This window comes from Natator depressus, chromosome 1 (assembly GCF_965152275.1).
Source record: "Natator depressus isolate rNatDep1 chromosome 1, rNatDep2.hap1, whole genome shotgun sequence".
In the NCBI taxonomy this organism is placed as follows: domain Eukaryota; kingdom Metazoa; phylum Chordata; order Testudines; family Cheloniidae; genus Natator; species Natator depressus.
In genome coordinates, this window is record NC_134234.1 from 15151542 (window position 1) to 15174768 (window position 23227).

Sequence of the window (23227 nt, forward strand, 5' to 3'; positions counted from 1 at the left end):
AAAAGGACCTAGGGGTGACAGTGGACGAGAAGCTGGATATGAGTCAGCAGTGTGCCCTTGTTGCCAAGAAGGCCAATGGCATTTTGGGATGTATAAGTAGGGGCATAGCGAGCAGATCGAGGGACGTGATCATTCCCCTCTATTCAACATTGGTGAGGCCTCATCTGGAGTACTGTGTCCAGTTTTGGGCCCCACACTACAAGAAGGTTGTGGATAAATTGGAGAGAGTCCAGCGAAGGGCAACAAAAATGATTAGGGGTCTGGAACACATGACTTATGAGGAGAGGCTGAGGGAACTGGGATTGTTTAGTCTGCAGAAGAGAAGAATGAGGGGGGATTTGATAGCTGCTTTCAAGTACCTGAGAGGTGGTTCCAGAGAGGATGGTTCTAGACTATTCTCAGTGGTAGAAGAGGACAGGACAAGGAGTAATGGTCTCAAGTTGCAGTGGGGGAGGTTTAGGTTGGATATTAGGAAAAACTTTTTCACTAGGAGGGTGGTGAAACACTGGAATGCGTTGCCTAGGGAGGTGGTAGAATCTCCTTCCTTGGAAGTTTTTAAGGTCAGGCTTGACAAAGCCTTGGCTGGGATGATTTGATTGGGGATTGGTCCTGCTTTGAGCAGGGGGTTGGACTAGATGACCTCCTGAGGTCCCTTCCAACCCTGATATTCTATGATTCTATGATTCTATGATTCTATGATAACTTTCTGTTCCAGCTGGCAATATGAAAAGCTAGTTACCATAAAGTACCAGAAAATCAGACAGGTCTTTTCTAAGATGTACATCACCTAAGCATCTTGTGGTCTGCTCCAGCAGGCCAATGCAGAATTGTTCTGTGCACTAGCTGGGTGATAGGGAATTACCATGGTTCTGGAGAGAGGAGCCATTACAAAAAGAATGTCTCCCAATGCCCAGATGTGTATTTCCCCCATAGTCTCTTCCCTTCTGCAGTATGATGCCCATGTACTAGAAAAAGCTACCCAGACAGGATATATGTATATAGTTTATTTAGTGTCTGCTACAATAGCATTTCTTTCTACTGAATCCCTCTGGACTGTCTACACAACACACAGTGGTGTGCCCACTACCATCAACAGTGGTGTTCCTTGAGTAAACAGACTGTGGCCCTGGCCAAAAAAGACACACATCTTATGTTCAGGTGCCTTGTGAGTGGGAATGTGGCAGTTGTGTAAGCGTGCACACCAATACTACACAACAGGCCAGGACAGGGAGTGAAGAGGATTATGGTATTTAACGAGGACTGAGATCGGCAGAATGTAATTATCCAGACTGGAATCTAGCCAGGATAGCACTCTTAATTAAAGGGATCTTGAATGGCTACAAGTGGTCAGGACTTCAGACAGGGCAGTTCCTCCTTATAAGTAGATCATATACAGGACTTCAGTTCTCATGTCTCATCCAAAAGACGGCACCCCCTGCAGCACATGCCTTATAATTTCCTACTGGGGTCTTGGTTCACATCTGGCTCAGCAGAAATAATATTCCTGTGGAGTGACTAACACCATTTCCCACAGCACTCTGAATACACACACAGGGTACATGATATCTGGCTGAGGTGTTGCCACTCACTTACCAATACTCAGACTCCAGTAGCGTAGAATTTATGTGGAGTGAATTAAATGGACCGTAGTAAGGACCAAGCACTCCACTGTGCCTGACGGAAATTTGAACAGCATTGATGGGGCTAAGTCATTAGTAGTAAAGGGATCCTGAAGTGCCTCCATGAAAGCTCAAACAGCAGCTAGACCCCAGTCATGCTGAGATTTTTCAAAACAAAAAAGGTGGAATCAAAAACCCAAGAGACTTGGCAATATAGCTCAACGCCTCCGTTGTTAATGTTGCTTGGGAGTGTTGGCATTTAACCGAGTCCCACCTGCCCAAAGAGAGGAGCACTTACACCACAGCAGCTCCCACGTGAGCTATAATTGTCTAGAGCAGATAAGAGGGGCGCAGTGAAGCATTACGTTGGGCTTGATCATCGTAAATTTCCCAAGAGACAAGTTCATGCCGTTACAGTCCTATGGCATCCCAATAAATAAGTCAAATGACACGGGGTGGGAGTCTACATTCCAAGAGCCCTTTGCAGAAAATAAATCCGTTGTAGCTGCCTTCAACTTCAACAAAGAGGTGAACCCTGCAGAGACTACAGGTCCCAGCAGACATTACGCCATTTTCTCCCAAACAGCCCTCGGCATGGATCAAGATTTGAGATGGGTCAGAACCAAAACCCTAGATCTGACCAGCCATGAACTTGGAGGCAGTTTGGAGCTGGATCCAAACTCTGCCTGTCTAACATGCAATTAGAGCGCTACATGCTGGGATCTGTAGTCCCCATTGGCTGTTCCAGTATATTAAAGATTTGGGCAGCTGTGGACCATATTGTCAGTTTCCATGGGTGGGATTAGCCCAGTGAGTGGCACTTCGACCATCCCTGATAATACATGCCACCTGCACAGAGATGTTTACACTCACATCACTGCTTCTATGCACCAGCTGAAAACAGAAGAGCACAATTCAAATCTGACTTGTGAGTCTTTACCTGTCTTGTGTCCCGTGTGACCCCACTTTTTCATTCTTCATGCAGAAGTCAGGCGAACTCTGCAGGTAAATCAGCTCTGTCTCTTTAACTGGCCTGATGTCAATATCCTTTGGTACTAATTGCTTGCGTGTGCCCATGGGTCGGTGTACCACCTTTGTGGCTGACAAGTACTTGTTTTTGAGGTCCTGTGCAATGTCTCTCAGTTCTTGAAGACCCTTCCAGCAGGTCTTGATAGAACAGGAACCAGAAACTCCATGACACTTACATTTCATTTCAAGAGAGGCTTTCAGGGCCTATGGAAAAAACAACAACAACGAGTTATGAAGTGACCTTCTCTTTACTTAAATCTCCCATAGAATTGCTAAAGGAGTTAATGTCTTAACTGGATTGCATTAACGAGTATTCACTGCTCTGGTTTCTGCACAACCAGGTTAAAGTACCGACTGTGCAGAGTGAAACACAGCTCACCGCTTAAAGATTGCTCTCAGCCTGGGTATTATTTTTACTGTGGCACCTGTTAAGGCAGCACACAGAGCAGTCCCATAGTTTTCTATCATATTCCCACAGTGCTGGACACATCCTTTAAACTCCTGAGGAGCTGGAAGTTGAAGTAATTTGCAAATAAATAATCAATATGAAATTTGTGCCTTCAGCGTATTTATACATTTGATAATGTAGATTTCAAAGCTTAGATTTATCGAACTCCATGTGCAATGACCATATCTCCACATTAGCTGTAGTACAGAACTGCTGTATTATGCATTGAATCGTTTCCTTTGGTTTTGCAGTTTGCATAATTCCCAGAATGCAATAGGAAAGATTCTTTGGAGGTGGGAATCAACAGAGCCGTGTCCCTTTACACCAGACAAGAATTTGCCTTAGGGGCTTAACCTTTAGAATTGAGACATTAAGGAGCTAATAGAAAGAGAGATGTGGTGCAGTGCTGTGAACTCCGGATACAGTGACTCCCTGTGTGGCCATGGACAAGTCTCTCAGGAGCAAAATTTATGACTGGCACTAGCGGGAGTAGCTGGGCCAGCCATTTGGGAAACATGCAGGGGAGGGAGAGAAGACTTTTCTCCCCCAGCCAGGGTGGATATGTCTACACTGCACACTCAGCTGGGGCTCTGACTCAGGTTTGAGCCCAAGCCTCATTCCTGTCCACACACAAATCAGTCTTGGGTCAGCAAGCACTCAGGATCCGGGTTCTAGAACCCTGGCAGGGGAGTGGGTCTAAGCCTGAGTGCCACTGTGATTCGGGTCCACAGACTCGAGTCAGAAGGTCTGCGTAGTGCAATGTGGATGCATTAGTATGGCTGGGAAACGCAGGGCAGCAATGGTAAGCCCAGGTTTACAATTCAGTGTGGACAGTCAAGTGCGGGCTCGGAAATGAGTCGATGGGTGCAGGTGCCCCGGACCCAGGTTTACAATACAGTGTAGACATACCCTGAATAGTTATGGAGGTGAGCCATGCAGACTGTCCCAGCACAGTGGCTGGAGCAGCTTCCAGAGCCCCGCACAGGGGAGTGGGAGGACAAGAGAATCTGAGCAATGGCAGATCTACCAGCTTTGCCCCTGCCTATTCCCCACCCATTAAGCCCTGAGGCACAGGGAGCCCTGGAGGAGCTGAGCTCCACCCCATGAAAAGTGGGTGTGCAGCCTCTAAACAGCCAGGCCTCCAGCCTCCTCTCGAGCAGTGGAATCCACTGGAAGGGAACTTCTGCAGCCACAGGGACAGGAGCCGGGTTTCCCCTCGACTCTCTCTGAAACCATTTCTCCATTTGCGGAGGGCTGGTGAGGGGATTCGTTTGTGAACGTCTGCAAAGCGCCACATTCGTGGCATTCGTTAATTTGCAAGTTAATTTTATTGGAGAAAACTAATCCCTGGGCTCACTCAGGCGTGGTCTACAGTAGGAAATTAGGTTGGTATAACTCCGCTGCTCGGGGTGTGAAAAATCCCCTAGGCGATGCAGCTAAGCCAACCTCAGTCCTGTATAGACAGCACCAGGTGGATGGGAGAAAGCTACTGCCTCTCAGGGAGGCGGGGTACCTATTTGGTGGTGTCTTCACTGAAGCGCTACATTGGCACCACTGCTGCGTAAGTGTAGACAAGCCCTTAGACGTTGTACTCATCACTGACACAACAATTGAAAAGCATCCACCCTACTGACCTTACTGACTCAGCGTAGAGCTAGTAACCCTTACCATTTACATGGCACTTTACGTGGGTAAGGTACTTCACATATATTAACCAGTTAGTTCACACCACACATCCTGGGGAAACATCATCCTCACGTTACGGATGGTGAAACTGAGGAAGGGAAGGGAAGTGGCCTGGGCAAGGTCACACAGTGAGTCAGTGGCAGAGCCAGGATTAGATCTCAGGACCTCCTGACACCCAGTCCTGTGCTCATGCTTCCCAACCCATCTGTCATCCAAATAAAGAAACTGAGGCAGAAAGGTTAGGTGATGCACCAGGCTCACAAAGGGAGAGGAAGGATGGTCCAGTCATTAGGACACTACTCTGGGACTTGGGAGAGCTGGACTGAAGACCCTGCTCTGCCACAGACTTCCTGTGTGACCTTGGGCAAGTCACTTAGTCTCTCTGTGCCTCAGTTCCCCAGCTGGACAATGGGGAGAACAGCACTAGCTTACCTCCCTGGGTGTTTTGAGGATAAATTCATTGAAGATTGTGAGGTGCTCCGACACTATGGTAACAGGGGCCACATAAGTGCCTTACACAGACAGTCCAGGCCAGAGCTGAGCCTTCAGGAGTTTCCGGTGCCCAGCCAAGGATACAGGACCACGCCTTTCTCTCTGCTGCTCATGCCCATGAGTACTTAGAGGAATTACATTTCTAGAGACTGAATTATATCGTCAACGCTTATGCAGGCCAAAGGAGTTCAGCGCGCTCTGGGGAAAGGCCAGCGTCCGTAGCTAGCGGGTAGATACGCTGAACTTTCACAAAGCCATCACCCACTACCGAGGGTTGTACAATGACAGTCGCTCTCTTTGGTTTGTTACCTGTCTCCCTACTTCACTGTTGTGCAGGTGCATCAGCTTATGGGCTTGTGATCCTGATTTTTTCATCTTCATGGGAGCATCTGAAAATTTGGACCCCATGACAAGACCATAGTTGAGGTTGTCAGCACATCCTCCCCATCGATACCCAGGTCCAGGTGTCTCACCTGGGATGGGGCCGCAGGAGCAGCCAGGGAGGTCCCCGGTGGTGCAGGCCCTGGCGATGGTGTGGCTGATTGCTGCAGCAGAGAGGGCATACACAAATGCTGACTCCCTTGTGCCTGCAAGACAGGAGAACTGCAACTCAGCCACCAGTGCCAACGCACTGGATGCCTTCTGAAGAGAGGACTGCACCGCCCCTGCCTCAGAGAAGACACGTCTCAAACAGGCAGAGCAGAGAAGCGCGGCTGGAATCTTTTCTGCCGTGCAACCCAAACTTGGTGCTACGTAGGAGTACCTTGGACCTTCCCTTTTATGAGCGACTGACCCAAGCAGCACAAGAGGAGGTAGCTGGGGAGGCTGGGATGAGGGTATATGTCACAGGGGGTGTGGGAGGGATATGGGTGAGGCCAGAGCAAGTTTGGTTGGGCCCTATGTGAGGGTGTTACTCCAGTGATGGGCGCAGGATAAGCATGTATGCAGAATAGAATTATAGACTATCAGGGTTGGAAGGGACCTCAGGAGGTCATCTGGTCCAACCCCCTGCTCAAAGCAGGTCCAATCCCCAACTAAATCATCCTAGCCGGGGCTTTGTCAAGCCGGGCCTTAAAAACCTCTAAGGAAGGCGATTCCACCACCTCCCTAGGTAACCCATTCCAGTGCTTCACCACCCTCCTAGTGAAATAGTTTTTCCTAATATCCAACCTAGACCTCCCCCACTGCAACTTGAGACCGTTAATCCTTGTTCTGCCCTTTCCTGCTTACACGAGGGTCCCAGCCCCTACCCCACAGCGTAGCACAGTAAAACTTGCCTCCTCCCACACACCTCTGACTCACGTCTCCCTGAGCCCTGCAAAGTCAGCTCCGACGGTTACCTCGCTCCAAATCCAGCAGGTAGTTGGGGGCCAGCTCAATGGAGGAGCAGTTCCACCGCATGTCGGAGAAAGTTCTGCGGCACGTCTTTATCACTTCCCGGGCCGCCTGGATGATGGTTTGCATGAGCTCCAGGTTGCTGCGGCACAGCTGCACTTGAGACACTACCAGACCTTCCAGCTGCTTGCAGTGCTGGGTCTGATTCAGAGCAAGGACGGAGGGAGTCTTGGACAAAGCTCTGGGAACAAAAACGTCACCAAAGCCATTAGAAAGTTAACCTTCCAATTGGCATTAGTTTCTGCTCTATCAGACTGCCCAAGAACCACCTGCAAATACTTTGCCTTTGAAACACCGTCACCCACCCCCAGTTCTAACTAAGGAAAACATTTCAATCCATTCAAAGGCTCTCAGAATGCCATGTGGATTGAACAACATAGATAGATGCTTTGGGAATTCTTTTGGGCATGCCTACCCTGCAGCTGGGAGTGAGCTTTCCAGCCGGCGCAGACAGACTTGTGTAGAGGGGCTCACACTAGCCAGCCAAGCTCAAGCCAACCCTACCCCTGGATCTGAGCTCAGGTGGCTAGCCTGAGCCTCCACTGCAGTGTCCACACAACTATTTTCCGTGTGCTAGTGCAAGGATCTTCCAAACACTTGGAAAATGACCCATCAGCTCCGTAATGTATAGCTAGATCTTCCTATGGCATAAGAAAGCAAGCTACATAGGCACCATCAGTGGTCTGCATTCAGAATCCATCCCGCACACCAGCAAAGGATTATGCTAAATGTCCAAGTATGCAATTACGGGGGGGGGGGGGGGGGGCGGGAATCCACTGCTTAGCCTAGAAAAAAAACGATTGAGTTTCCAAAACAGATGCTTCACCACTGAATTAAAGCAAACCACTCCGCCAGAGTAATTACCATTACCCTTAGATAAGTGAGTGTCAATATCTTCAAAAATCCAGTGCAGAAGTAAAATGACAGTGCTGGAAAGGCAGCATCCTGGAGAAAGCTGAGAGCTAGTCCAAAAACACCAGTGCAAATATTACCATGAAGCATCATAGAAGGCAACAATACACCATAGACCACTGGCCCAACTACTCTGGTAGCCTTCCTCCAGCAGTTGCCAATATTTAATCCATCAAGCGAAAGGAAAACAAGGGAACTGATTATGCTATGCAGCATCTTTGGGCATGTGATTCTTCCCTAGCCACCCGCAGGTGGTCAGCTGAAGAACAGAACGTGGCTTTCTCTGTATCTTTATGATCTACCTAGTGCAGCTGTAAATGTTCTTCCTGATCATGAAACTAGTTTGTAACTCACGGCGGCATGAACAATCCTGCACAGGCTGGCAATATGCTGACATAAAACATATTTCCTTCTATCCGTATTTAGTGTGCTGCCTTTCAGTTTCAGTCTCCACCACCCCGTCCTCCTGGGTGAATTTTGTCTACTAATGGGCACATTTATTTTATTTACTGCTACAGCAGGTAAGTGATCGACAACTTAAACAAAAAACCCAAAACAGATTTAGAGATGGGCCCAAACCACAACACTTGCTCTTTTCTCCCCCCCTCACACCCATCTTTGGGGAATTCATATCCGCATCTGAATCTCACGGAACTGGCCCTTACTGCAACTATGAGCTGAATTGAACCCACAAACCCAAACAAGGTCTTAAATTCCCTGTTTGTCACAAACTTCCTTTGTGCCCGGGGCCTGGGAATTTAGTTTTCCAGTGCTCCAGTTCCCTAGTTGTGGATAATAGCAGTGCCCCACCTCACAGGGATGTTGTGAAGATAAATACATTAAAGACTGTGAGGAGCTCAGATACTATGGTACCTATGGTTGATAGTTAGCATTCTGCATCACTTGAAACTTCTGCCTGCTTTTCAAAGGTAAGCCCCAAGCAGAGTGCTTTGCAGAGATCCCTGGTCAGTTTTCACCATGCTCTTCATTATCAGGTTCCTTCTATAATGTCCCTACATGCAGCTCCAGAAAATAATCTCATTGCTCCTCATGAGCTGGCAGGAGGAAGAGGAATTTCCTGTTTCCTGTGCATCATACTGAGTGATATGGAACTAGGTAACTATGGGTTGACACAACCTATATGGCCTGGCAGCTGGGAAGATAATGCTATACGAACTACTTATAACTTATAAGGAGGAACCGCCCTGTCTGACGACTGGCACAGGTAGATCCAGAGTTAAAGTCAATTGGAGCTGCAGGTGCTTAGTAACTTGGGACCAGATCCACCAGCAAAAGATCTGCCTCTTGGCCTCTAAAGTTTGGCATCCAAGACCCGTGAAAATTTGACCCACAATGTCCATCAGCAACTCTCAGGAACTGACTCAAAAGCTAGTTAGGCGAGAGGCCAAAACTGGTGTGAGATTCAGACCACACCTAAACATAAATACAGCAAAGGGGATGGCTGCTTGGGAAGCAGTATATTCCAAGCAGCAAAACAAGCAAACATATTGGGTACATCTACACTGCGGAAAAACTCCCTGGCAGCAAGTCTCAGAGCCCAGGTCAACTGACTTGGGCTCACGGGGCTGGTGGTTCGGGGCTAAAAATAGCAGTGTAGACATTCCTGCTCAGGCTGAAGATCCTCCCAAGATCCTCCCACTCACTCCAGCCCAAGTGGGAACGTCCCCATCGCTGTTTCTAGCCCCATAGCACGAGCCCGACAAGCCTGAGTCAGTGGACTCAGGCTCTCAGACTCGTTGCCTTGTGTGGGGTTTTTTGTTTGTTTGTTTGAGGGTTTTGGGGACGGGGCATGGGGAGGTTGTTTGCAGTTTTTTTTGCAATGTAGATGTACCTAATAAGTCTGATCAAGTAAAGGAGTTCTGCCAAGCCTGGGCTTGAGGAAAACAGGGACTGTCCCAACTGCCTGAGAGAGAGACTGGGCATGGAAGGTTGGATTCATTGAGAGAGAAAACAGGGTGTGTCCAAAATGCTGATGTTCAGGTTGGGACCACTGAGAGAGGATTTGATCTGTGGCTTTATATGGCTGGAAAACAGGACCGCGGAGACAGGAAAGGAGCCTGCTGAAATCGGGCCTTGCTCCAGATACAGTGGGATTATCACCCGCAGGGAAGAAGCCACAGGAGTGAGCATTATGCAACACTGTGGAATAAAGCAAGATGTTCGTATGGAAAGGAAGCTAGAGCATTTCAGGGACCCCGCCAGCAGACATTGAGGCCACTTAGAGAAAGAAATGCTGCAGCCCATTGGAAGATGAAGGGAAAGCAAAGGAAAGATGGCTGGAAAGCATCACAGGTTATGTCAGTGCTAATGGTGCAGAGGCAGGGAGTGATATGAAGAGGGAGCTCATCGGGAAACAGGGTACCACAGCACTTGCTGATATTGATGGTGAATTTTATGGATAAAATGTTCCAAAGTGACTGTGCAGTAAATAAGAAACTAGGACGCGTGGAAGGATTGGCAATAACGGAAAGAGAAATGGATACATTATAAATCCAAAGAGAGGAATTCAGTAATTAGAGGCAATCCCTATTTCTCGTTGCGTAAGTCGCACTCTAGGGAGCCAGCCATGAATAAAACACAGGATGCAGAAATGTAGTTTGTGAACATCTCTCACGCTTCAGCTTCATGCCTTAGCTTACGAGAATTTATAATTGGAAACATCTCTGAGCGTCAGGAGGCAAATGAAGAGAGTAATGGAGATGGAAAAGAAAACTCATATTTACTGGAGACGCTTGCAAAGAATGTAATACATATTTATAAATCACGTAGATTAGGGATGCAAGAGACACCTTAGGTCATCTAGTGCAATGGTTCTCAACTTTTCTGGGCCCAGGACCCATTTGTAAATGTTTATGGCCAGTTGCAACCCAGTAAACAGCCTGGGGGTGGAGGCCCTGGGGTGGCTTTGGTCAGCGTCTACCCTCCCCACCCCGCCCCGGAGGGGGGTGGGCCCTGCTCAGCACTCACCCCACAGTGGCGGCTCCTGCAGTTCCTGTGCTGTGGGGCTGGCTGGCTGGACTTGGCTCTCCGCTCCAGGCGTTGCAACCTCCGGGGTTGCAGCCCTGCTCAGGTTTGGCCCCGCCCCTGACTGGACCAAATTTGTGAGAGTGCAGTTGTGACCTGGCCCTGAGGGTTGCAGTGCCACTCACTCAAATTTGGCCTGCCCAGACTCCCGTCTTGATGATGGCTGAGCCAGACCTGACTGGCGCTGGGACCCCAGAGGTTGCAGGGTGCAGGGAGGTGAGCCCATCAGCCAGCCCCATGGGACAGAAGTCACAGGAACTGCCACACAACCCTTTGAAACATTCTGGTGACCCAATTTTGGGTCCCGATCCACAGGTTGAGAACCCTGATCCAGTGCGTGTCTCGGACAGTGCAGGTTTGATTGATCTCTATTGAGCAGCCACAAGTGGTTTGTCCTCAACCAATCTAATTTTAAATAACTCCAGGAACAACGCCTCAGCGGGCTGTTCTGTAGCATAACTGACATTTTATGCTCCCGACCCTGCCCGTTTACAATGACAGTTGATGTCATTGGCGGAAAGGCCAGCTGTGCCTCAGAAGGACGCTTGTTTGCCGTGTTGTCGTAGCCGTGTCAGTCCCAGCATATTAGAGAGATGAGGTGGGTGAGGCAATATCAGACCAACTCCTGCTGGTGAGAGAAACAAGCTTTCGAGCTACCCAGAGCTCCTCTTTGGGTGACAGATATTACCTCACCCACCTGGTCTCTTTAGAAGGACACTGTGAGGTAAGGAAAAGGAGTACTTGTGGCACCTTAGAGACTAACCAATTTATTTGAGCATAAGCTTTTGTGAGCTACAGCTCACTTCATTGGATGCATGGGATGCATGTAAGGGAGGCAAAGAAATAAAACCCACTTTACCTGGTCCTAAGAGGAGCCCCCACTGCAGAGGGGGAGTCTTTGGTGGCGGGGAGTCTCCATAGGAGCTCCTCCTCCAACCCTACCCCAATTGCTGGCAGAGGATGCATGGCTAGAGAAAGGGGGCATGGATGGGATTTCCCTGCGCCCCATGTAATCCTAGAGGTTGCAACAGTCTCTTGTGGGCAGGTGGCCCAGATGAACACAGCCTTCAGGCTGCTGGGATTCACATCAGGGGATGGCCCAAGAATTGGGGGGGCACAAGATTGCATACAGCCACTATTTCCCACTACTCTCCTGAGTGGACTTGCACAGAGAATCCAGAGCATGGGGTGTTATCGATGTTTTGTTTTATAAATGTCACTTCTCACAATTTCATAATTCTAGCTGCCCTTCCCTTTACTACCCTAAACAATCCTTCATTCTCCAGCATTCTGAGGAGGACTGAGGGTTTTGTTTTTTTATTCAACCCTTCCCTTTAAATAAACAGGTTTCAAACCAAATTTATTCAGCCTTAAATAAAATATACTAAGACTTTCAGTTGAAGTTAAGGCTACTGACAGAAAACCATAAACATAATTACAGGGGAAGTATGATGCATGCTCAGATCATGACATTTGTTTATTCTTTTAATTATCTTGGACAGTTTTAATAAATTCATTTCAAAATATGAATAAGCTACAGTATTTAATGCTTTGGGAAGCGTGGGCGCAATCCTTCATCCCCTGGCACTACTTGCATGACAAAGAGCTACTTGCATGAGTAAGGGTTTCTCAGGATCAGGTTCTATATCCAGTACAAAATCTCCATCTCTCCTTTGTTGAAGTTTGTTGCACAATCCCCCCACCCCCACCCCCACCCCCGCACCCCTGTCCTCACACCTCCGGTCTAATTTTGTTTAAATCTTTTTATTTTAACGGGATTTGGGGAAGATTAAGGTTGGTGGTTTTGTTTTTTAGAGTTCTCTTCAAGCACGGCAAAGAGGAGGTTCTGGGTTTGGTTTCAATCAGCAGCCCCAGTACAGTTTCAGCACAGCCATGTCTTCCTGGGTGGTAGGAATGGGGAAATGCTCTCCAGGGAGAACCTACGGGGAAAGGAGGAATGGAATATCCTTTCACATACTTTAGGATATTTTAGAGCCCTGTGGGCTCTATCCAGGGCTGGTAAACAAAATTTGACAAAACTACAAAGCCACACTGGCCCTTCTCTGCAATAGATCTGCCAATTCACAGCTGGCAGTAACTTCAGGGGGGACTTGGATTTGAAGCCGATGGACTTGTGCTTGCAGTGGTAAACTTGGCTCCAGGTTTGAAGGCACTTCTTATTGTAAGGTTTCACTTTAGGGTTTTTTTTTTCATTTTATTTTTTACTATATAAATGCCACTTGTCTGTCTGAAAAAGCTTTGGTATTCATTTACCCATTGCAACAACGTGCCGAGGGACATGGTGGCTTCTCTTTCACTTGCAGTCTTTGAGTCAAGACCAGAGATGTTTCCAAAAGACGTACTATATAGCTCAGCCTCAAACACAAATTATGGGCTTGATTCAGAGATTACTGGGTGAGGTTGTTTGGCCTATGTGATGCAGGCGGTCAGGCTAAATGATCACAATGGTCCCTTCTGGCCTTTAAATGTATGAACTCTTTGTTCCTTCAGGTTAAACGTTTTAAGTGATAGCCAGTGCTAAACCACCAGCCCTCCTTTGCTGAAGTTTGTTGCACCCCCTCCTACACACACTCCCAGTGTAATTTTATTTAAATCTTTTTATCTTAACTGAATTTCGGGAAGATTAAGGTCAGCGTTTTTGTTTTTTAGAGTTCTCCTAAGCACGGCAAAGAGGTGGTTCCGAGGGACAGCTCTCTGGCTTTGGTTTAAATCAACAGCCCCAGTGCAGTTTCACGGCTAAAAAGGGAAGAGCAAACTTCAAAGCAAAACTCCCTCTGAGGGCCCGATCCTGTAGTTTTTTCCCCATGCAACTCACTCATTGGCATCAACAGTCCTGATTCTCCCCTCACTTATACCAGTTGACCACAGCAGAGCTACTCCTGATTTACATCAGTGGGAGGAGAGATTCAGGCCCACTGAGAGGAAGAACAAAGTTCTTTTTTCCCCCCCTTCTCTCTTGAAAGAAATGTTCATCTGAAAATCCTGGAAGGTGATTAAACTAACCTGTCTGCAGCAGGTGGAAAGGGCCCAATCCTGCAGTCTTTACGTGTACTCAGTGGGGGGTGAAATCCTGCCCCCACTGAAACCAATTGGAGTTTTGCCACTGACTTTGATGGGAGCTGGATTTTAGCTTGCCAGTTGTACAGGAGTTAGGACTGCAGAATCAGGCCCAAGGCAACAAAATTTTAAATAACTAAAACATGGGATACCAGAGAGCTTGAGTCAGAGATAAATTAGTCAGAAATAACAGGAGTGTGTAAAAACAGATCTTTGTAAGAGAAAACCTCAGAGAACTTGATAAGTCACAATGCCAACAAAACACATCTTTGTGTCACAACAACTCCATTTACTGTGTGGCATTCAGTCTCTCAAGTGAATAGGTTGTAAAGAGCCTATTTAAACATCACACCCATTAAGAAGAAAATATGGTTGGTTGGGCCTGAATCTGCAGCTGTTTTGTAAGCCTTGATTAGAGCGCAAGTTTCACATGCAAAATGAATACAGGATTGGGCCTCTGTACTAGTTCTTTCATTAGGGTGAAATTCACCCCCTCAGCAGAGGCACAATACAAAGCCTAAAGAAAAGGAGGACTTGTGGCACCTTAGAGACTAACCAATTTATTTGAGCATAAGCTTTCGTGAGCTAAGGTGCCACAAGTCCTCCTTTTCTTTTTGCGAATACAGACTAACACGGCTGTTACTCCGAAACCAATACAAAGCCTAGTCACCACTTAATTCCCACACAAGGGTGAACGTTCTAATTAGGAAACGTGAGTGATACATTTTGCTGCTTTCAGCAGACTCAGTGCACCTTGTTCAATGCATTTGTGAGAATTTCCTGTCTTAAGCCTGTGCAATGCAACAGTGCAGTTGCACAGAGCGCCCTCTAGTGCACCCCTCACTTGTCACAGTTATGAACAAGTAGCTTGCCTGCAAATTAGTGCCCCCTAGGCAATTCTCACACTTCCTTGGAAAAATTGCAAGGGTTGATCACAAATCTTGTCAATAAAGCCCTGGTGCAGGATGGGCCCTTGCAACTCGTGCTCTTGCAGATCGTTCATACATGCAGGGCTCAAGGCGGCTCCAGATGACACCGATGGCAAAGCTCGCTCCCATCTGCTGCAATGGGAGCAAGACAATGCACACAGCTTCTCTGAGGATGAAATCTTATTTTGCAAAAAAACCAAAACAACCCAACAACTTTCCCCCAGTCTAAAGAATCTATAGGAAAAAGCAAATTTATAAAACAAAAATTCCCCTGTGGGTGTATTAGAGAGACAAGGTGGGTGAGGTAATATCTTTTATGGGACCAACTTCTGTTGTGGAGAGAGACAAACTAAAGAGCTCTGTGCAAGCCTGAAAGCTTGTCTCTCTCACTAACAGAAGTTGGTCCCATGAAAGATATTACTTCCCCCACCTTCTCTCCCTAATATCCTGGGACGGATACAGCTACAACACTGCGTACAACCTATGGGTTTATAACGGTTTCTGAAAAGGTTGCACAGTAATTAAAGAGCTGATCCTGTAAACACCCATGCTGGTGTAAATAGCTTTACACACATGAGTAGTCCTCTTGAGGTCAATGGGACTACTCCCAAGCACAAAGTTTCTCTTGCAAGAAACTGTTCTGCAAGGTCCAGGCCTTATACATATAGGACCAGATCCTCAGCTGGTGTAAAATGGCAGAACGCCAAGTCAGTGGACCTGTGCTGATATATGCCAGTTGAGTATCTGGCCCACAGTATCCATAAATATAATTAGAATAATTTAAAATAAATAGCTACCTTTCATGTTCTATTGCATTTTCCTCTTTCTTTTTTTTTAATGTACAGATGTATAAACATAGCATAGAAGCCCTAAACAGCTTACCACAAAGCTTTGATTTCCCCCGCCCCTTACATCACATTTTAAATCAAAATGCACAATCAAAATCAACTCCGAGTAATTTAGGGCTCAGCCCTGCAGTCCCTACTCAGGAGGAAATCCCACTGGCTTCACTGGGAGTGGCCCTTTATGTCCAAAATGATTCTCATTGACACCAGTGTAAATCAGAGGTGACTCCATGGAGTTACACCAGCGTAACTGAGCACAAATTGCCCCATCCTGATGCAGACAAACAAGGCGGGGGGCGTGAACATGGAGAGGGGAAATAACTTGAATTAAAAAAATAGTTCTTTCTAAAATCCCAGCTGGCTGCCTTCCACTTATGAAAAGCGCACTCAGACAGTTAGTGCAGATTTCCAACGGGTTTCGAACAGGTGTGACTGGCACACAGCAGGGCATCTGGATGCAGTTCATACTTCAAATGTCACTTTAATCTTAACTTCATCTTCCGCACTAAAATTCAGATAGGGGGACACATTTGACAGAGAAAGACCATTCCTTAGATTGATTTTTTTCCTCCCCCAAAAACTAAAAGTTTAACAACAATAAATGCTGAAAGCCTTTTTTTCCTGGCAGAGCTATTTCAGACCCCTCTAGCCTTCCTGGTGTGTTGATCTGGTTATAGCACTGTGATGGAACTTCCCTGAAACCAACCTAATTCTTGCCTTTCGGAGGGCTAATTTCAGCACTCGCTCCATGCTCTTTTCTCAGGCAACACTCCCAATGCAGTTGATGGATGTATTGATTTCGGCTTTGCTTTAGCAGATCACTTAAGTAGGTCCTTAACTTTAAGCACATAAGGATTACCATTGACAGTCAAAGCTTAAAGTTAAGGACACGCTTAAGTGGTTAATCAGGCCCTTAATAAGCAGTGAGCCAGTCATACTGCATAGACAAGTGACGTTTGATACTATTAAAACCTAATTTTCAATATTAATAGGTATTATTGCACCCTGAATTTTAGTTGCACTACAATAGTGCCTAAGGCCCCCCTGGAAGTGGGGCCCCTCATGCTAACCTGTGTGCATACATGTAGCAAGAGTCAGTCTCTTCACTGTAGAGCTTACAGTCTAAATAGACAAGACAAAAGGATGGGAGAAAGAAAGGATTATTAGCCCCATTTTACAGGTGGGGAACTGAGGCACAGAAACTAACTGACTTGCCTGAGGAGTCTGTGGCAGAGCCAAGAACTGAACCCCGATCTGCTGAGTCCCCATCCAGTGCCTTAACCACAAACACCCAGCCTCAGACAGCTTATGTTCTGAATACAGATGATTTACCTGGCAACAATTTCATTGCATTTCATTTCACATTTTATTTTACAAAAGATCATTCGGGTCTAACCCACATCATTTAACCTCTGCATGGCCTTAAATTCTATAAAAACAAGAGATCATTCACCAGCCGCATAGAGGATGAAACCAGATGACTGTTCTAGGGGTCTGTTTGTTTATTTGGTGATAATCAACTAATTGATTGTTTATTTAAGTGGAGAAATATGTCAATGATCTTTTGCCGTTTGCACACTATGCCAGGCTATTACACTGGGGGGAAACCCAATCCAGACAACCCTAACCAGTTTACAGTCAGTACTCTGCTCTCAAAATCCTAAGGGTAAAAGGTTCACAAAAACATGCTATCTGTCAGCTATTCCCTTTGGCTAGAGATTGGCAGCATTATCTTAACAGCCGGCCCTATCACTCCTACTTTGTGGTATGCCTGATACAGTGCCTTGTGGGAAAGTGTTTGGTAGAAATGGCCATGAAATACTTCATTAAGTGGGTCAGGCTAGTCCAGTTCTTCCTTTGATGTAAATGTGGGGAGAACTGGGCTCAAAGGATGTACTTTTTAGAAATAAAGCATATACATAGTGTTGTGGTGGGTCTGATCCTGCATTCCTTGAAGTCAGTGGGAATTTTGGTGGTGCCCTAAGGAATGCAGGATCAGTCTTGAAATGTCTTTCCAATGTGTCCAAAGCCAACAGTGCTATACCTGAAGCTATGACGGTCATACAACAGCAAATATGCCACGATTTTTAAAAAATAATGTGTTGCTCGTAAAAATGTAGAGAGTGAGAGAAAGAGAGATACTTACAGCCATTTTATTCCAGAGCAAATCCCAGTCTGTAAAATGAAAGACAGAAATATTGCAAGACTCAGCTTCATTTTTCCACAGCCACCCGCTTTCAGAAGGAAATCAACTCTTTAAAGGGGAATCTTCCCGAATTTCTGAACAATGTATTTCCTTCAGTTTAGATGTGGTTCCTTCTTGGGGCACAGCAACCTGAAATCAGGGAGAAAGCACAAAGATATGGTTAAGACCCAAGTGTTGTGAGTCCTGGTGACAGAGAAATTTATCATCCGAATTGCAAAGGAGTGGTTTATGAATCACGAAAAAGTTCAGATTCCCCTCCCCCCATTCTTGATAGAACCTTTACAGTCAACAGACAGACGAAACGTATGGCTTGAATTATGACTTGAGTTATAGTCTGATTGTATGTTTCTGGTTAACCCGGCATATGGCAAGACTTCATTCCCTGTTTCAATTCCTCCCCCCACCGCAGGTTCTGTAAATCTGCTTGGGGAGGGAAGAAATACAAATTTCAGGTCCCTGTTTTAGCTAATCCTCTTCGTTTTCAGATAGATAGATAGATAGATAGATAGATAGATAATATTTCTGAAAAAAGACACATTAAACACACATGTGTTGACTAATCGAGGTGCCCTTGCTCTGCAAATGTTTCAGTCTGTCTGATCTGTTACAAACAACTGTGTTTTGTTCCTTCCCTCCTGCTTTCATTCTCACCTCATTAACTTTGCTTCTCGCTTCTTCCAAATACACAAACACCTGGAGCGCAAGGAAGAGCCCGCCTCTCTGGCCCCCCCCCGGAAACATGACAATCAAAATTGTCTCAAAGAAGCATCCAGCAGCAAACAAAAGATCTCAAGGATCCTCTTTTCTCTGCTTTTTATTAAACAAACAAGGCACATGACTCCTAAATTCTTACAACAGTCCTCCCTGTCTCAGACAGGGGCTACCCCTGCTCCTGTAATAACAATAGTAATAATAAACCAATCGGGATTCCCTCCCATCATTCATTCTAGACAACAGTGAGGGGTTTCTTCTCTTCTTAACCTCCAGTGGTTTTTCTCAAGTGTACCAAATTAAGGCCAGATTCTGCTCCTCTTAAAGTCAACGGGCAAGGTTTCAAAAGTGGCTAGTAAATTTGGGTACCCAAATTAGGCCCATTACACACATTAGAGGGAGATCTGATTTTCAGTCATGACTGAGCACCCGTCCACTTTTACATCAGGCCTCTTGAAGGTGTCTCAAGTCAGCCACCCCAAAACTGGTATCATCAGTCACTTCGGAAAACCTTGGCCAATGGCATTCAGTGGGAGGAAGGATCATGCCCTTCATTTTGATAATTCGATGCCTGCCTGACCCCCAGGTCTGGGGCTGCCCGAAGCTCTCTTCCAAACTGCGCTCTTTGAAGGGTCAACTCTTTAATCCCCTAGGAGAGGGCTCCATTGTGGAAACCCGTTTAAACGTGCGAGTTCCCCCCGGGGTGCTTGCTGTGATTCCCAGCGCACTTTGGGTTTTCCTTCAGGGTGTCCCCATTGGTGTAAGAATCCCGTCCCTGAAACACTGTTATCGGGAAAGTGACATTGTACGCGGATCTTCAGGGCTAGGAATGAAAATCCTGGCTCTGCTGAAATCCGTGGCAAAACTCCCATGTGCGCCGACAGGATCAGGATTTCACCCGCCTCGATTTTTATTCCCTTTCTTTATATTGACCCGTCACTGGAAGTTGCAAGCGGCGGTCGCGCCGCTTCCGCAGGGAGGCAAGCTCCCAGCTCTCCTGCGTCTGCACAGCGAGAGATTTATTTCGGGGTCTTTTATCTTTTTTAAAAACACTTGAAACCTTCACCCTTGAATCCTGACCATGCGCTGGGCCGCCTGGGGGCTATTTCAGACCCCTTATCTGTCTCTCCTGAAGCTGCTTCACAGCACAGACTTCAGTGTGAAATTTCTTACAGCTTCCCTGAACCGGAGGGCGCTGTCTAACCCGGCTCTGCAGAATTCCTCCAGCCCAGACCGGACACTGTCCGGACCAGCACTCCGGTTCATCCTTTTTCATTGCCATCGGATTTCCAGCCTCTAGCTCCGGAACAGGTTAATTTTTACAACTTCAGGAACATTGGCAAGGGGGAAACCAGTGATTCAAGCCATCAGGCGTGTTGTTTACAAGGGCGAAGAGCCCTAGATCAAGCCAGCAGCAGGGGGCTTGTTGTCTCAACCCGACCTGTTTTCTCCTCAAAGTCCCGGTTTGCTTTGCCCGTGTACGTTTCAGACGAGCCGCCTTTTGCAGCCGCTTCCTCGGCGGCGTACGTCCGCGCTGAAGAAACTTCGCTCCACAGAAAACTGATAAGGCTTATAACTAACACCCCCAAAACCTCAGATACCTGTTCCTCTCCCTAAAACTCACAGCACAGCTCGCCCGCCAAGAGGCAAAGAAAAACATCCCGGGTCACGCTTGTTATAGTATTCTTGTCCCCATTCATGCCCACCAGGGACTGGGCTTCAGACTCCAGGGCGTGTGATCGTGTGTGGCGTATGCCCTAGCATAGATCCTCTACCATACATTACAGCCGAGCTGATAGCTATCGCGTGCGTCCACACACGCGGCAAAGGTAAACGCGCTGGAAAGCTAGAAACCAGACAGGCAAAGGGGGAGATATGTAGCATAATGATGGCATGGCTCGGTATTTTCCATCCCCATTGACAATCCCTTAGCAATTCGGAACCCATTAACAACCCCCCGCCTCGCACCCAGGCCAACACCCGCCCGCCCGTCCCTGGTTAATGGCCCCTGAACACGGAGCCATCCAGACTCCGGCTCGGCATCTCCTCTTTCTCTTCGCAGCGCTCCGCTGTGCCACCAGGGGCTCGGCAACCATCACCCCCGGCGGGATGCCGGCTCGACCACCCTGGGGCCCTTTGGCCCAGCTCCGGGCTGGTCGCGAGCTTTGGGGCGTGCTCGGGTTTTTCTCCGCCACCTCCGCGGGCGCTTTCGCTTCCTTCGTGGGAACGTTTCTCAAGCCCTCGCCTTCGGAGGGAGCAAAACCCGCGCCCCCGTGAGAAATAGCCCGCTCCGGGATCTGACCCTCTTCCCCGCACCCGGCTCGACGGGGGAGGGATGAGGCATGAATCAATCGATACCCACCCGCAAGAATCCCCTGCCTTACCTTTCCCGGGAAAGCTGCCCCTTCGCCTCGACCCCTTCGACAGCCCTTCTCCCAGCAAACACAAAGTTTTGCAGCAGCCGCAGCGGCGGACAGAATACTGTAGATCCAGATCCCAACGCTGGAGGTCAGCCGGAGGTAAACGCTGTTCAACTCCGCTAAGGGCGGACAGAGGAGGGGAGGGGAAGGGACGAGCGACAAAAGCGAAAGGCTGCGTGAAGATGCAGCGGGTGATGTGAGTTTGTGTGTGTGTGTGTGTGTGTGTCACGAGCGCATGACCAGCTGCGGGTCTGCCTCTGCCCCTCTCCGCCTTAAGAACCTGCTTATATGGGGTCCCCGTGGCTTTGATCTGTGGAGTGATGTCAGCCTGCATTAGCATAACAAAGCACGCCGGATTTACTGCTTAAAACAGGACAAATGACTGTTTGATCTATTCAGAAAAAAGAACGTGTATTTTCCAGTTTTCTCAGCAATCATCCCCCCCCCAACCGCACACTCCTTCTCCCGCCTGGTAAATAAAAGATTAAGACCAGGCGGCAGGTAGTTTCAGGACCTAGAGAACAGAGAAGGGACTTTAAAGTTCTTTGTAAGGGAGTTCTGTAGGGCTGATTCCACTTCATCTTATCATCAAGGCAAATCAGACCAACACAGAAATGTTTACTTTATAAAAGCATCTTAGTCATCTGCCTGGAAAGCCCTGCAAAACAAGGACTAAGTACAACATTATGGTAAAGACAGGAGTGTTGGGGAACTGGCAAAACAAGAATTACTAGGATAAGCTTCAGCTAAAGTCAGGAGGAAAAAAAGATGAGCCTCTCCATGATGACTGGGAATTAGGTTCTGACTAGTTTGACTATTGTGTTTCCAAAAGTCTCTCTTTTCTGCACATGTATTGCACCAAACAGTAGCCCTGCTCAATGCAATTTGTCACAGAAAAGTCATAGTACAATTGCTACTCCAGTAATACAATAATTCCTAATAATAAACGGTTCATTATACATTTGAAGTTCAATAAAAAAAAAACCCACAACACATTTTAGTTCAAATTGTCATAGTTTCCCTGAGATTAAAGGGTCGATTTCCCAAGGGAAAGATTGGGTGTATGAAGCTGGTAACTTCCTTTATTTTTATTTTTATCTACTTGCTCTAATTAAGTGTATATCTATTTGTTTTTCATATAACATAGGTGATGCACAAAATGATAAAGCCCACACAATATTTCAGCAGTATATACTTTTCAGTAGTCTTTTTTGCATTCAGAATTACCTGTCTCTACAAATACAAGTTCTAAGAACTACAAAGAAATAATACTAAGATTGCTATTACATTATTATAATGAATAGTTAATGATTAGCAACAATAACTAGTTAATATTTTAACCGGAAACCTTAAATGTTACCTTTACAAAGGGTGACCAGTGTTTACTTGTCTTTACGGCTGACTTCCCAACTAAAATCAAACCACATTTTTCATTTGGTTGTTCTGAACAGGTCTGTTAACTGGATTTCCTGTTCTGATAAAGCTAAGAAGTTGCAATTCGACAGTTGGAATAAAAAGCATATTATGTGCCCTGCTTTATTGAATACTGTCAACCTTCAGCTTTCATGATGCTCCGTTTATTTGATCTTTCTTTAATCCACGGCAAGTTTAATTAATTTTTTTTACATCAGGTTCTTTTTCTTTCAAGACAGTCTCAGTAGATGAGGGTTTAAGATTACTGCATACTTCAAACGGGCCTCAAGTGCCTACAGAACAGGACAAATCTGGATTTAGGAACCCCCATGTCTGCCCCGAATTCAGAACAAATTGGTACAAAAAGGCTCTCAGCTGCCATAATATCCATGCCCTTTTGCTCAGTCTAATTGTGTGTTTCAGGTGAATGGGGAGGGGTAGGAATACTTAACAACACATTGCATGGGGTCTTAGGACCAAAAGTTTGAGTTTGAAAGTAGGATGAGAAGAGTGTCCTAGAGGTATTCCTTGAGAAAAGGCATTTGTATGTGATGACGCTTTTACCAGGCTTTATTTTAGGAAGAAATACAGCATTTAAACACATATTATCACTATCGATTTTTGCTACCTGACTTAAAAAGCATCTGGAATCTCTGCTCCAAACTTTCCAAAGCCACCCTATTTATTTATTTATTCTGCCACTAGCTTTACAAGGTGTCTGTTTTTGTTTGTTTAAATGTTTTGGGGGAGCGGGTGGTAGTTGCAGGTGGGCACTACGACAGATGGAGACTTCTATTTTTCTAACTTCCTGGCATTCTGCTGTCCTCTAAAAATGTGCAGATCTTCAGATCTGATTGTCAACAGGTTGGTGTTCTGGATTCTCCACAGGGCAAATGTCCAGGGTCACTACTGCAGAACAGCTCCCAGAATAAGATTGCCATTCTCTGATTTAGCTTACCCCATAGAATAATAATTCTGGAATAAGAGTGTCCACATGGG

General features: G+C 46.6%; 1 protein-coding gene across 1 annotated transcript in view; it reads right to left on the reverse strand.

Moving 5' to 3' along the window:
- WNT11 (Wnt family member 11) overlaps positions 1 to 21078 on the reverse strand; it is a 33706-nt gene extending 12628 nt beyond the window's left edge. The window contains exons 1-5 of the mRNA XM_074942968.1: positions 20780 to 21078; positions 17625 to 17813; positions 6615 to 6850; positions 5584 to 5861; positions 2560 to 2852 (exon numbers count right to left, since the gene is read on the reverse strand). Coding sequence (XP_074799069.1) covers positions 2560 to 2852; positions 5584 to 5861; positions 6615 to 6850; positions 17625 to 17695 — 878 coding nt within the window. The 5' untranslated portion in view covers positions 17696 to 17813; positions 20780 to 21078. The remainder of the gene's footprint in view (positions 1 to 2559; positions 2853 to 5583; positions 5862 to 6614; positions 6851 to 17624; positions 17814 to 20779) is intronic.
- Positions 21079 to 23227: the final 2149 nt, after the last annotated feature.